Raw genomic sequence first — 15,306 nt, 5'->3', positions numbered from 1 at the left:
GGGAGAGTGGGCAGCCCTGACGGGTTCCACTGCCTAGATGAAAATATTCTGCGTGGTAATTATTTGTGCGAACACTGGCTAATGGAGAAGTATATAACAGTTTGATCCAAGAAATAAAGGAACAGCCAAAATCAAAACGTCGTAAGGTGTAAAATAAATAGGCCATTCTACTCGGTCAAAAGCCTTTTCGGCATCCATCGAGATAATCACTTCTGGGGTATCAGCTGATGTAGGTGAATATATTATATTTAGCTACCGCCTAATATTATGAAAGAAGTGTCTGTTTTTAATGAAGCCTGTCTGGTCAGGGTTGATGATTTTGGTCATGATTACCTCCAGACGTTTTGTCAACATCTTTGCCAAAATCTTGACATCTGTAGAGAGCAATGAAATTGGCCGGTAGTTGTTGCAGACTCGTGGATCTTTATCTTTCTTTAGGATAAGGGGGATAGTAGCTTGTAGCATTGTGAGAGGGAGAACACCAAATTCATATGCTTCTTTAAGCATGTTAAGCAGAAGGGGAGATAGTTTGTCTGAAAAGACCTTATAGAATTCTGATGGAAAGCCATCAGGTCCAGGGCATTTTCCACTCTGTATTGATAATATAGCACTCTTGACCTCAGCGAGTGTAAAGGGCTTGTCTAAATCAGAGGCTGTTTCTGAATCAATTGTAGGGATAGTAAAACTATCAAAGAAACTTCCATAATGAGCTTGATTGGGTGATCACTCTGAGGTGTATAAAGCAGAATAGAAGTCTCTAAACTGATTGTTGATAATTTGTGGATTAATAGAAGTCCCATTGGAGATGTTAATTTCAGCGATGTGCTAGTTTGACTCTCTCTGCCTAATCTGATGAGCAAGAATTTTGCTAGGCTTGTCACCAAACTCATAATAACTATAACAGGTTTTTAATAATAGTGCCGCAGCTGCTTCAGAAGCTAGAGTGTCAAATTCAGCCTTTTTTTATCAACAAACTTTTTATAAAGTCTGGAGCAGGGGACTCTGCACATTTTGGTTGCAGGTCAGATGTGGTTGTTTTTCTAAAATATGCTGAATAAGCTATTATCTCCCCTCGTAAATATGCTTTACATGTCTCCCAAATCGTTGCAGCAGATATATCTGGAGTAACATTAGAGGAGACAAACATGCCTAAACAGGATCATCGAGTAAAACTGAATTAAAACGCCATGGAGATCTGTGGAGGTTCCTCCCTTGATTCCCCAGTGTTAGTATTTATTTCAATGTTTTCACACATTTATAATTTCACTCTTTTTGTGTTTGTTGCATTAGGTTGTATACTATTATGGGTGCACACATTTAGTAAACTCCTTTTGTTTATTTGAATTATTAACTACTTTGTTTTGCTGAATTTGAAGGACTGGCTGAGTGAGAGGACTGGTTGAAAGGCAAACCAGGAAGTGGAACAAACCATCAGGCTGCTGGAAACAGGGGACTTGATGTTAAAGGACCTGCCTCTCTCTCTATTAATAGCATAACTCCTTAAACAATTTTGGTGTTAGGTTGTTTTGTTTTTATAGTTGTTTTGTAGTCAAAATGTGTTGGTTTGAATTACTTATTTATGTTTATGCCTTGTCTGTCTTTGTCTCATTTCCCACCCCTCCTCGTTTGTGTAGGCTAGCCTTTGTGTATAAATTCCCCTGTGTGTTCATTGTGTGAGGTCAGTTTTTGGTTTGTTGTCCTGAGTTAGGTATGCCTTAGTTGATTTCTTTTGGGCCCATTTGGGCGTGCATCAGAAGCAGTTGCATTATCTTCCAAAGAGCAATGACCGTGATCCGTCATAGTAGAGTTGATGCTGTCCAGTATGGACTTCAGAGACTCAAAAGACAATTTGAACTCCACAGATAGGTCCTCTTTATGATTGCTAAGGAGCGAGCTAATGTCCGCCATTGTTATGCTAGCAGTAGCCGGGGGCACGTCTTTTTTTCATTCAGAGGATTTCCCTTTGGCCTTGGACATGACAAAGTAAGTTTACGAGAAACAATAACTACAAAAAAACAAAAAACAACTTTAATCTTTACGAAGGAGATGGGGTTTCAAGGAAGTATATAAAGCACAAATACAGCAGCAGTCCAAGCATGCGTCTACCCCTCACGCATTCTACCTGGAAGTCCGAGCTGCAGTAATCTTTGGCTATGTCTGCTCCTCAGGCTGCCCACCATGCTGTAGAGGGGATGAAAGATAAAATTGTTATCTGCACATTAGATTTCATAGATACATCAAAGTCCTGTTTGTTTTTTTTATTATAAAGGTAAAAATAATAAATTACCTTGCTTCAATATTTTGATTGATGTTTTGTTTTTGTAAATCAAATGTCAGTGATGGGGCAGCACAGAAGCCAGTTATCATTCAAATTCAAAGTGCTGGTCAGCTGACATCAGTGATTTAGACTAAAAATATGCAGTTGAGGTGATTATTTTTGATGTGCCATCTGAGATTCAGCCAAGTCAGATAAATTAGCTTATTTTTGATCCTGTGTGCTTTTACAAGCCAGGCTGTTTAACCCAACCTGATCAAGCCTCTTTTGTTTCTAACCCGAAACATATCCTCCATCTGTCTGTCGTCTGCAGACAAGCTAATCCAATCTAAGCTAATTAACAAAAAAGTGGATGTTTTCAGAAAGTAAAGGACAATGGGTTTAATTTGCCTCTCATTTTAAAGAAAATTAACCCTCAAAGATCCTATCATGCTGACTTGATATCTTTATTTCACACCTCTTTGTTTTAGAACTGGGATTATTGTGTGGCTAGAATAGCAGACTGCATGTTGCAGCTGAATGCGATTAAGACTAGACTGAACCAATTGATGCCAGAATGTGATGCTGACCTGCAAAATACAGTGAGATTCTCTGAGGTGATTTCTACAAACATGAAGGAATCAATATATATATATATATTTATGTAACATACAGTACACTGCTCTTTTACTGTCCTGGTAAAATCCAGCCCCTTGTTCTACACGTTGCTTCTTCCAGAAGGTCTGGGCTCTTGGCTGTTGAGAAACGATTGCTTCCTGGAGGAGTGAACTGTGTTGAGGTTTTACATTTTACCCAATCGCTGTGTTTGCCTGTGACAAATGTAATGCCACCCTAAGAAGCTTACTGGAAACTGACTGCACTCACTGTGAAGAGAGAAGAGCCAATCCAAATGGGGCGGCTATCAATGTTAATTCAGTATTTGAAAGCGTGGCCGACATGAACTTAACGGCTTCCTTCACTTCCTCTGCTGCCATTGCTAAAACTACAGGCAGACTAACATTTTTAAACGTTGTAGAAAACTGTCATCATCGTTCACAACTTCCCCTTCTGTCCGCTGATTGTCCTGATCAAAAATCTACAAGAGACAATCCGAGTTAAGGGAAGAAAGCCCAGATTGTGCTGGAAGCAAGAACTTTTTTTGAGTGGAATTACACAGGAAGGCAATGGCCAGGCTACTCTTTTGCAGACAGACTTCTGTTTTCTACACATCTTCAGTGGCTGTTTGTCACATACTGTTACTCTATAATTCTCACAACACAGATCTTCTAACTTTGAGCACATAAAAATTAATAGTGAAAAACTCTTAAATCCAAGTAAAGCTGAGTCAAGCCGCACTGAATAGGCGCTAGTGGAAAAGGGCCATAAACCTGTTTTAATTTTTTTTTCTCTTTTCAGTAATAGAATTTTACAGAAACAAACTATAGAAAATGTATTTAATTTGTTTACCAACCAATTATTTTAATTTGTTTGCCTGTTAACCTAGTTTGGAGGTGGTTGGGTGCTGGCGTCACTTAAGTTTTTTTTTTTTTCTTCTTTTTTTCTTACTGTATGGTATTGGGCCCATACACAGGCTTTTTTTTCTAGTGTGAGCATCTTCTACACGTCACTGTTTACATCATTATGGCTTATATTGTATTAATAAACATGGCTTTTTATTTGAAAGGTTACATAAATGTTTATGTACATTTATATTAATTTAAAAGCTTGTTTACTGTACCTCCCAGCTAAATTCCTCTCTAGATGGGTCTGGATTTGGAGTGTCCTCTCAGTCTCTCAGTGTCTGAAACTACACAGAGAAAAAATCTTGCAAATGCATAAACGAGGTCTGTGCAACCAAATGACCCCATCTCTTATGACCGGTGGAAGGCTAAACATGCCAAATTTTGTTTTAATTGCAGCAGCTTGGTTGTAAGTAGCAGGAGGAATAACTGTTATTATTGCTGTTAGTATAAGACACTAAGGGTGCACATATTGCAGCATTCTGGCAGATCACTGATATTTAAAAAGCCTGACTGAACATGTTTGGATTCTCTTTACTAATGGCCTAAAAACCTATGATTTGTTGTGTTGTTGTGACAAAGGAGACTAATTACGCAGATGAGCCTCCTAAGGGCAGCAGCTAAAAGTAGTAAGATTTGTAAATGTATTGGCTGATCTAAATGCATCAACCATAGATTTTTGACTTTCATGTAAACAATATTTATTTATTTTTGTCTATAAACTTCATCATTCAGTGCTCAGTTGTGGCACTGACACTGTACATTATGACCAATAAATAGAAATCAGTAAATGTCCAACAATAGTTTGATGGAAAGGGAAGAAAAACCACACTTGAGCAGCACAGAGTATAGTGGTAGAGTCTGTGCCTCGTAGGCAGGAGGCTATACTTCTTGATGTAGTCAACTGGGTTCAATTCCCAACCTTGGGAGCTTTGCAGTATATCTTTCTCTAATCTCTTTCTTAGAGTTTCTAGTCTTATCTATGTCGATAAATGCTAATCTTGCTAATCTCCATACACAAGATGAGACACCATCTTGTGGAGAAGATGGTATCTTGTGGATGGGCTTGAGCCCATTTGGTTCCGTCTTTGGCAAAGCCAAGTCTGAAGCATCAACTCTGAGCCATTGGCGAGTTTATCCTCTGATGGCTCCCTTCCCCCCAGCAGTCACTCTTCCACCAGCTCATCCTGCAGCCTGTGACTCTTAATCCCCTCGTGGGGCAGGCAGTAAAGAAAAGAGGGACGGGAGAGAGGGAGAAAGAGAAAAAGAGCAGCAGAGAGGGACAGTGTATGAGACAGGAAGGTCAACGCTTTGGTGTGGTTTTCTGTATGTTATGGTATGCAGGAGAATGAGGACTCCCTGGAGGACTGGGCTGAGAACCTGACGGAGCTGAGCACCATGAAGACGGATCTGTCCCAGTACATCATCGCTGATGATGTCCTGCTGCTGCAGGAGCAGGTGGAGCAGCTGCACAGCCAGTGGGAGGAACTCTGTTTCAAGGTTAGTCAAGTCACTCCTGCCTGAGGAACCATGGATGGACCGAGTGTCCGACCATTAACATCATCCAGTGCTTTGAAAATATATGCTACTTAGGTTTCCCAAGTCTTTCAAGAAAATTAGCCTCAAATACACTTTAAATAATCAATAAACCCTTAAAACATTTAAACGTTGATTGATTAGTGGCCAAGAGATTCGTCAGAAGTGTACAGAAACTTGTAAAAGTTTTTGCGTTAGATTTACTCTGTATGGAAGGAAGTTTAATTTTGGGACATGTTTTTCTGATCATGCCCTGAAAAGAGCAGAAATTTGTGTACAAAAGACAATAGGTATCAGAATTTAAATATTTCTAAGAGAGGTTCTGTGCTTTTAATGTTGCAGCATATTGTAGGCAATGCATCACTACTGCATACAATCTGACCTTGGGTTTAACAGGCACATTGGGTGTTTCAAGTGAGTCTCAGCTAGGCCTGTCGCCGATAAACAAATCAATTAATCGCACGATAAATGAAAGTCATCGACCTAATTTTAATTTATCGACTTTATCGTTTCTTCCAGCCTTTTTCTCTTTCTATTGATGACACTGGATGAAAAAAAGGCTCAACTCTGGTGCTCTCCACTGACCCTTCCCTTCCTCATTTCCTTATTGCCCAGTTCACACTACACGATTTTAGAATTGTCGGCCGATCGTCACCCATTTTCAAAACCTGAGACCACAAACTAGCAGACAAAAAAACGTAGGTGTAACAGGTCCGTTTGGGTTTTACCGTGCAGTGTGTCCCGCCACACGGCAAGAGCAACAGACCACACACGAACTGATTTCTCTCACCGACATTCACATTTCAGACAGAAAATCCTGTAAAAGTCCACAATATCACACGTGAATTTAGTGTAAAATTAATTGCTATATTCCATAAAACATTTCTCAGGAATAATTCAAATGAATTTTAAATTACAGATCAAATTAAAGTTACAGATCGAAGTAAAGTGCACTTTCAAGTTAAAATCAATTAAACTTAATTGACTTAAGTACTGTTTCAGTAAACAATGAATTGTTTTTTTGTTTTGTTGCACAACTCCAAATAAATGAACCAATTCCAGAGTTCTATAGGCCATGAACAAAATCAATGAAAAGTAACTAAAAGTATCCTAAAAAGGACAAATTTACAAAAATCAGGGCTTATGTTAATACTTTGAGGATATATCTTCTATTCGGCCACAAAATTAACAAAAAAAGAGAATGATCTTTTACTCTATAACACCATTTCTTTAGTTACAACACATGGATTTTGAGTGGGCATGTCGCTACCGCATTTCTACTATATAAAAAAACAAAGTACATAAAATAAATGACTTACAGTCGAGTGGTTGCTAGAAAACACACGATATAATTCTTCGGCTGTGTTAATTTGGCTCGATCTAGCAGTATTCTTCAGTGATTTTAGGAAAAGCCAAACACAATCAGTTAGCAACAGCAGCAACAGCAATGGAGGAGATCCGAGTTCTTCTTCTTCTTCTTGTTTTTTTTTTATGGCGGTTGGCAAACAACTTTAGATCCGAGTTCACCTCTAACCCAGAACTTAAAGTGTGCTGTCAGTTTGACCCACCAAAATAAAACACGGGTTGATTATTTTGCGCAGGTTACACTTTCATTGACATTTTTTATTTTTTCCAAAATGTTATTCCTGTCTTTCTGCGGGAAAAAAAAAAATGCTATTTTTGGTCATTTCACATCATGAAGGTCACATGAGTAAGCAAGCACGCATATATTAGGACCTCCTGCACCTTGTTTATCACTGTGGAGTTGGAGTTGAAGACGCTATCATACACCTGCTTCAACAAACCCACCGTCATCTGGACAAAGCAGCCAGCACTATGAGGATCATGTTCTTTGATTTCTCCAGTGCATTTAACACAATTTAACCTGAAGTGCTTTGTCTGAAACTCCAGAAAATACAGGTCGAGGCATCAACAATGACTACCTGACAAACAGACCATAGTTTGTGAGCCTGAAAGACTGTTTGTCTAACCAGGTGGCAAGCAACACAGGAGCACCACGAGACACTGTACTCTCACCATTCCTTTTCACTCAGACTTCCAGCACAAGTCTGACTTCTGTCATCTACAGAAATACTCAGATGACTCTTCAGTTGTCTGGTGTATCAGAGATAAATAAGAGGCTGAGTACATAGCTGGTGGACCACTTTGTGGCAACAGTGGTAGGGGTTTGTCCTACAATCTCCTACCACCTCAGGGGAGATGGTCCCCTGAGGATGTAGATACACTCCATGGTGCATTAGAAGCCACTGACTGGGAAATATTTTATAAAACCCAAGGAGAGGACATCCACAGCTTAGCTGTATGCATCTCTGAATACATTAGTTTCTTTGTGAAAACTAATGAAGTTGACACTTCACTCCAGTAGCTTGCAACTAAACTTTATGATTGAATGACTGAATGTAGAGTGAAGCACTTTGGGGTCTTCTGGACTTGATAAGCCCTGTACAGGCCATGGTGTGGAAACAATTATCTCATCATGAATATAAACAAAACAAAGGAGATAATTGTAGATTTCAGGAGAAACAGGGGTTAGATCAAACCTTATTTCCATCATGGGAAAAGAAATGGAAGTGATTGAGGACTATAAAACTTAGGTTTTCATTTGGACAACAGACTGGGCTATAGAGGTGCAACAGTGAAGCATCTATAAGAAGGGACAGAGCAGGATATACTTCTCGAAGTTAAGCTAAGATATTTGAAGGCTTGTAGCAAGATGCTGCACATCGTCTACAAGTTTATTGTAGAGAGCGTCTTCTCTTCTGCCATCATATGTTGGGGTAACATTTAGTTTCCTTTTGGGATCAATAAAGTATTTTTGACTTTGAAATGAATTTGAATACACTCTGTAAGAAAAGGCAGGTAAACAGTGAGTCCTAGAGGTATAGAGGGCCCCCTCTCAATTCTTCAGATTTCCTTCTACCAATGTCTCAGTTGCTCTTGTAATATTGTATACACATGTCAGGTACTACTACTTCTGGCTAGCTGTAGGTCTTTCATTTACTGCTCTTCACCTAAGTTCAGTCCAATAGCAGATAATTTTCAAAAGCTATATTTTTGGTTTGGTAAAGCTCCAGATTCAGATCTGTTAATCACTAAAATAGAAAAACAGAAAATAACCTTTCAAGCAGACATAGAATATCTAATTATCGCTTAAACATGGGAAATATTTTTAGAACTGACCAGGTGAATCACCTACTGGGACCTTCAACATATAAAATAATACAGCTAATACAATATGATAAAAGAAGCAATTCCTACATAAGGGAATACTCAACTTGCTCTTTATATTCTCTTGCTCTTGCTCTTATACTCAACTTGCTCTGGTTATATCTCAGAGACTTTATCTTTTAAGAAGACTTAGTGATCTTAGGGTGTACAACCTCTAGTTAGGTAGAGGTTGTTGAGTTAAAATGTTAAAACTTAACATTCTAACTTGAGTTTTAACTCAACTCAAGTTAAAACAACATTTTAACTCAAGTTTTAACTTTTCATCTCTTCAGCTGGTTTGGTCACATGAGCAGCAGACTGACAGACAATCTTCTAAGAATACTTTCAATGGCAGGTATAACAGCAGGTAAATAGTGGTGAAAACAAAAACAACTCTGTCTCAACTGTTTGCTGAAAGAACATGAAAGACGGCAAGAAATATTTTAGCAGATAGCATACATCCTCTTTATTCATCAGTTTGAACCTCTGAGCTCATGAAAGCGTTACTCTGGGAACTAAGAAGATCTATTAGAAGTCATTATTGACAGTGTAATAATTATTCTTACCCAAACTAAATGATAACATTTACCTATAGCGTGCTAAGTGTTTTTGCTCTATTAACAAATTGTTGATATTGTGATTCTATGAATATAATTTGTCGTTTTAGAGTTGAAGGAAAATTTTGATGTTGATAGACTAAATAGTTTCATGTTATTTTTCCTATATATAAGACTCTACCAACAAAAATTCTCTCAGAATAATATACATGGCACCGTAAAAACAAAAATGTGTATTTTTGCTTTTATCTGTGTAACAACCAGATTTGTTATTCTTCTATGTACCTAATTCATTTGTTTGTTACTGACTTTTGCTCAATTAAATTTCATTGCAAATGGTATTTTTATTACAGTTGATCATGTTGTTTTTCATGTCTCCTTATTTCTTTTGTTCCTCCTATAAATGATGGAGATATATAGATATTATTTATAATGTATAAAAGTATTGTTTATGTCATTTAATTAGCTCTACATTCTTAAGAAAATGAAAAAATATGGTGTTTTATAAGATTATTTATCTTTTACGGTGCCAGTAATGCAGAAATTAATAGTAAATAATAAAGACGTTGTGGTATTCTGATTTAGTAATGTAATTACAGATATTAGTTGTGTTACCACGCTACCAGAGGGAGTAGCAGGCCCTAAGGAGCAGATTTAGAAGTACACTGAAAGCTACACAATTTGTTAAAAACTGTGAGCTGCGCTGAAGTAAATAAAAGAGAAGTTCAAATACATGCTGAGAGTGATAATCCGTCCTAACGATGAAGATATATCACAGATTTCAAAAGAAAATAAAAATGGAAAACCGTGGATAATATAGGAAATCGGGCCCCCTTCATTTCCGGAGTGCAATGGCCCCATTTCCAAATAAGGTATGAGACTGACAGTGGTCTGTCCACGCCCCTTTCTGTTTGCTGCAGAGAGGTGTACTTGAACTGAGGTGGGCAGCACGAACACACAGGATGTGATGTGAAAACAGGAAATAAGAAAATAAAAGCTTCTTCACTAAAATAAAATACATTTCATAAACCAAGAAAAACAAATATACATAGATAATGAGGATGGATTTGGGGTGAAATATAATTTTTTTACACACTTGCTACATGAGGATGAAGAAGAGTTAGTGAGTTGAATTCATGAATTCCATTTATTAATACCAAATTACAGTTGGTCAATTTCTTATGCTACCTTTAGGAGTTAGCAGGACAAAATGGCACCCAAAGACAGATAGTAATTCCCTTTGTTAGCCTCTGTCTATGCTCTGCCCTAAATAGGGTGTTCCCTAGTGTGTCATTTCCTGTAACCCTAGCTTTGAAGGCATTTCCTAACATGTCATTTCCTTTAACTTTAGCTTTGCAACTAGCTAAAAGAGAGAAGGAAAAACGCAGAATTATTTATTCTCAACAAATGACAACAGTCCACTTGGCAATGTTTGCTAAATCTGTTGTGGAAACTTTGCCCAAAAATAAATCCAAACTAACCTGTGAAATTCTTTTTAAAATGTGTCTTTTGAACAGGTATGACCAACACCTTCATTTGAGCTTCTTGTGATGCTCAAAAGAAAGGTGTTGGTCATACCTGTTCATCAGATAATGGTTGAAAACAAGGAATTTTGCTTACATCTGAATTCCTCATTCATATGTGAGCCCAAACAGGAGTGTCAAAGCATCAAGCCGTCACACTTTCACAGAGTGTCGAAAATATGATTCCTTGCCGCTTTTGGTTTGTAGAAGTTCTCTAATAAGACCTGTGTAGGTAAAATGAAGAATGCCTATAATCTGTAACTTTGTCACACAATGGCTTTTCAGATACAGAAAAAGAATTCAGATAAATCCTGAAACTGGTCCTTCTACCCATATTTTAGAATATGCATTAAGTCATGAAGCCTGTTTCCTTTCTACCCTGTGGTAGGTGTTCCTGCGCAAACAGGAGATTGCTGACCGTCTCAATGCGTGGATAATCTTCAATGAGAAGAACAAAGAGCTGTGTGAGTGGCTCACACAGATGGAGAACAAGGCGGCTCACAACTCTGACCTTAACATTGAAGTGGAAAAACTAAAGAAGGTGAGAGGCTTCACCAAAAACACATTCACAGTCAATACTGTGAATGTATAAACCTAAATTAGTGATCATTACTAAACCCACACACATTAAGTGATTGAGCTGGGAAAATCAAACCCTAAACAAATTAGGCTCGGTTTCCAAGATAATCCATTACTAAAACACTCAAGGTTTCATGACTAATGTTTACGAATAACTGACTGAACCATTATACCATACCATACCATACCAACTTTATTTATAAAGCACTTTAAAACAACCACAGCTGATACAAATTGCTGTACATCAAAACACAACATAACAATAAAAAACATAAAATAAAAACTTACAATTTAAAAACAAAACATACAATTTAAAACTAGATCCCGCTAGAGTTGAAAGCCAAATAAAATAGATGGGTTTTAAGACGAGCTTTAAAAGTGGACAGTGAAGGGGCCTCCCTGGCCTGCAAAGGTAAGTTGTTCCATAATTTGGGGCCCATGACAGAGAAAGCTCTGTCCCCTCTGAGCTTCCTTCTTGATCTCGGTACCTCCAAAAGCAGTTGATCTGCGGACCTAAGAGACCGATAAGGTATGTATGGGTGAAGAAGCTCAGAGAGGTAAGCCGGGGCAAGATTATGTAGTGATTTAAAAACAAACATAAGAATTTTAAAATGAATCCTAAAATATACCGGCAGCCAGTGAAGTGAGGCCAGGACAGGGGTCACGTGTTCCCTCTTTCGAGTTCCTGTCAGCAGTCGTGCAGCAGCATTCTGTACTAGCTGCAGACGTGAGAGCAGCGACTGACTAACTCCCAGATAAAGTGCGTTACAGTAATCCAATCGAGTTGAAATAAAAGCATGGATCACTGTTTCAAAATGCTGCCTGGAAAGAAAATTTATTCATGTTTTATCAGTATTTGTTTCTCATATTTATCAGTAGTCATTTCTCATGTTTATTAGTTATTCTTGTAACCTTGGTCATACTAGTATTGTATTGCTGTTAACATAATTTGTCTAAAAGAATTAAATGACAGAAAAAGACATTCAAAACGACTCGACTACACTCACGTGGTTCTCTCATGCTGCTCCTATCTGAGGGGAGGCGACTGCTCAGAGGGGAGTTCCGCTTTGGAATTCCCAAAGACACCAGGGGATCTATGGGTGGAGCACCTGGCATCTGTGGAGCATGGCTGTCTTGGGGTAGTGTCTTGTGTCTCACATTCTGAGGCAGCTGCTGCCTTTCAGACTCAAGTCCATCTCTTCTTTGCTGCTCTTGCCTGATGTATTGCTGACCTTATACTGCCCTTGCCATTCGCGGAACTATCCCTTCCCTGGTGACAAACTTGCTTATGTACACCCTTTACATTAGCTTACTTATTTCTACACTTACGCTCGCCCACCACCCCCCTACACATACTGTACATGCACATTTTGAATGCCCAAGCAAAGTCCAGAGATAAATCCAACTGAGAATCTGTTGCAGGACTTAAAACACTATGGATCAGAGATGAATGGGTTGGAACTGTGTAATATACAGTTTCTGCTCAGATGAGGCTGTAAAGTCTGGACTGCTTTGTACTGGTGGGGTTGTGGTATGAAGAAAGGTATCAATTTCCTCTCAAACTCTTAGTTATAAAACAATTGGTTTTGTTTGAGCAACAACCAATGTTTGGTGTTTTGGTCATGGTCATTTCTATTTTTTGTGGTGCCGGTGGAAGGAACTGGAACGAGGGTGCCAGTTGAATTTTGTTATTGCTTGCAGCGGTATGGCTTGATACAACTTTGTCACTTTTTGTATAAAAGCACAGTGCTCCTTTCCTCCCCACCTCTTTGACCCCACGCCTACCCAGTAGCTAGTCAGGAGTTGGAGTAAGAGGCGTTGCCATGGCTATCATTGAGTGGCAACCGGGCATTTATTAATAGCATTATTCAGCTTTACAAATGTGTGATTTGTTTGCATTGAGGACATAGAGAGAAAGGCATCTGTTCTGAATATTGGTGAAGGTATGGTGTTGAACGGTTGACTGAGTGAGTCTAGCTGCAGTGCTGAGGAAACGGGAGAAGTTAATGGCTAATGGCAACAATGTTGCCATAAACATCTCCAACAACACAGAAAAAGAGTCGATAGATATATTACTAATTGTTGTTTTGATAAAGTAACTAGAGTAGTCTAAAAAATTAATAAATATAGCAACAAAATGAATAAATTGACAACCGTGCTTCTTTCATCCTGATCACAACCCTGCTCACTCTCTTTACTCATTCCCACGCTTGATTGTGTCTCTTGACTCCGCCCACTTTTCTGAAATTTTTTAAAATTTGCCAGGGAGGTGCTTAGCTTACAAACGTGGGTTATTTACACTTTAACCATTTTCAGTAGTCTCTCCATGATATACAGCCTGTCCATAAAGACTCTAAGGAAACTTAACAAGTGGAGCAAACAAAAAGAAATCATAAGTCTCCTCAGTATGAGCAGCATCTGAAAGACTCTTCATTATTAGATACACAGGTCTAGGACAGGCCTAGTGTGTGACCATTTTTTTGGATTTCACTTCTTTTCTTCATCCACTTCTTTGTTTTTTAATCAGGATTGTATGGAGGAGATCAACCTGTTCAGTGAAAATAAGACACACCTGAAGCAGCTTGGAGAACAGCTTATCACAGCTAGCAACAAGGCCAAGGAGACAGAGAGCAACGATAAGCTGAAGGATGTCAACGACCGCTGGCAGCATCTGTTTGAACACATAGAGGCTAGGTAGGAACAAAATGAAATGATGATGGAAGGAAAATACTGATGGTCATATCTCAATGAAGCAGAAGCCGTTCATTTTGACATCTAATTGTAACTGTAGTTATGACTGGAGAGTGAGAGGATGTCTCTACTGTAAAAAGCTACAGTAATGTAATGTAACAACTGCTGCTGATGTTGTTCCACACTGGTCATACAACAGTTATAACTGGGTAAAGTGAGCAGGGGTTGCCTCTTTATGACTCTCACTCTGTTTAACAAGCCAAACATTATCTGTTGCTCAGTCATATCCCAGACATTAATTTACTGCTGATGTTGAGCTTCATCAGTGTTATATTGGAGCACAGCTGTTACTCTGCAGCAAAGTACCTGCAAATATTAAAATAAAAACATTTTTTTGATAGAGATGAAACAGGTCAGCACTGGGTCAAAATTGATGTTCCAACTAACGCTTCATATATTTTTATATGGCAAAACACAGAAGGGTTTATTGAGTCATCAGCACTGTAGTGAGCTCAGTCATGTGCATACTACAGTGAGGACGGTTGTTGCACTCTCAGGAGGGGTACAATATACATACAAACTCAGTCACTGATGTAGCACTGTGTTATCAGAGTGCTCTGGAACCAGAGCTGAACCTCAAATTAGAATATTTGGTTTTCCACACTGATAAAGGAGTACCACAGCTGTGTCTCTCCACAACATGGTCAGGATTGGTCACCTGCAATCAGAATTGTATTATGTGTGCTCCAATGGGCCTCTGGTGATACAACATTTTACACATTTTATAACTGTGTGTTATAAAATACATAAATTCTCACAGGAGAAGACAGATGAGACATTTGTGGTTAAACTATCACCATATTGTGACAGTTTGCTGTCATGATCTCTGAAAAGATCTCTTCCAACTGAGCTGCTATTGCCTTCTGAAGAAACTCACTATTCCCCACCAAGAACATCTAGGAGAAGGGTCTTAATGTTGTCACTCAACCTCATGTGCTCACCGCTAGATGTGTTAATACCAGATAGATGACATATCGTTACAAGAAAATGCTAACAAGCCCAGCATTGACAACAGGATCTTCTGACAGGGAAATGTGTAGCAGAAGCAGAGATCAAGGGGGAGGGGAAGGAGATGAGCAATGACTGACAACACTTAGACCTGCCGCCAGGCTCTGATTGGTTATATCTAGATAGCACACACTAGAAGAAGGCAGAGGAGTTCAATTTTGTCAAAGATTATCTGTCTCATACCATACTGTTATGACATTGTGATAGTTTCAACAAATATTATGAAAGTTACATCTTGTTCCTCACAGTGGTGCAGTTGGTAGCACTGTTGCCTTGCAGCAAGAAGGTCCTGGGTCCTGATAATAACCTAAACAGCATTAACAGAAAACATATCCCGGCCTGGGATCTTT

General features: G+C 38.7%; 1 protein-coding gene across 1 annotated transcript; it reads left to right on the top strand.

Moving 5' to 3' along the window:
• Positions 1-4,641: 4,641 nt before the first annotated feature.
• Positions 4,642-13,895, top strand: LOC114156178 (nesprin-2-like). Its single transcript, XM_028036452.1, has 3 exons — positions 4,642-5,274; positions 11,007-11,159; positions 13,725-13,895. The coding sequence occupies exons 1-3, from the start codon at positions 5,113-5,115 to the stop codon at positions 13,893-13,895; spliced, it is 486 nt and encodes a 161-aa protein (XP_027892253.1). The 5' UTR covers positions 4,642-5,112.
• Positions 13,896-15,306: the final 1,411 nt, after the last annotated feature.

Source organism: Xiphophorus couchianus, chromosome 13 (genome assembly GCF_001444195.1).
Source record: "Xiphophorus couchianus chromosome 13, X_couchianus-1.0, whole genome shotgun sequence".
Lineage (NCBI taxonomy): Eukaryota > Metazoa > Chordata > Actinopteri > Cyprinodontiformes > Poeciliidae > Xiphophorus > Xiphophorus couchianus.
Note: the sequence above shows the minus strand (reverse complement) of the source record. Positions and strands in the feature narration are given on the sequence as shown.

Excerpts from the sequence above, each read along its gene's own strand:
- LOC114156178 (XM_028036452.1), top strand. The coding sequence starts at position 5,113 with ATGCAGGAGAATGAGGACTCCCTGGAGGACTGGGCTGAGAACCTGACG. Across the intron at positions 5,275-11,006 it reads GGGAGGAACTCTGTTTCAAG|GTGTTCCTGCGCAAACAGGA; the intron begins GTTAGTCAAGTC and ends ACCCTGTGGTAG. Across the intron at positions 11,160-13,724 it reads AAGTGGAAAAACTAAAGAAG|GATTGTATGGAGGAGATCAA; the intron begins GTGAGAGGCTTC and ends TTTTTTAATCAG.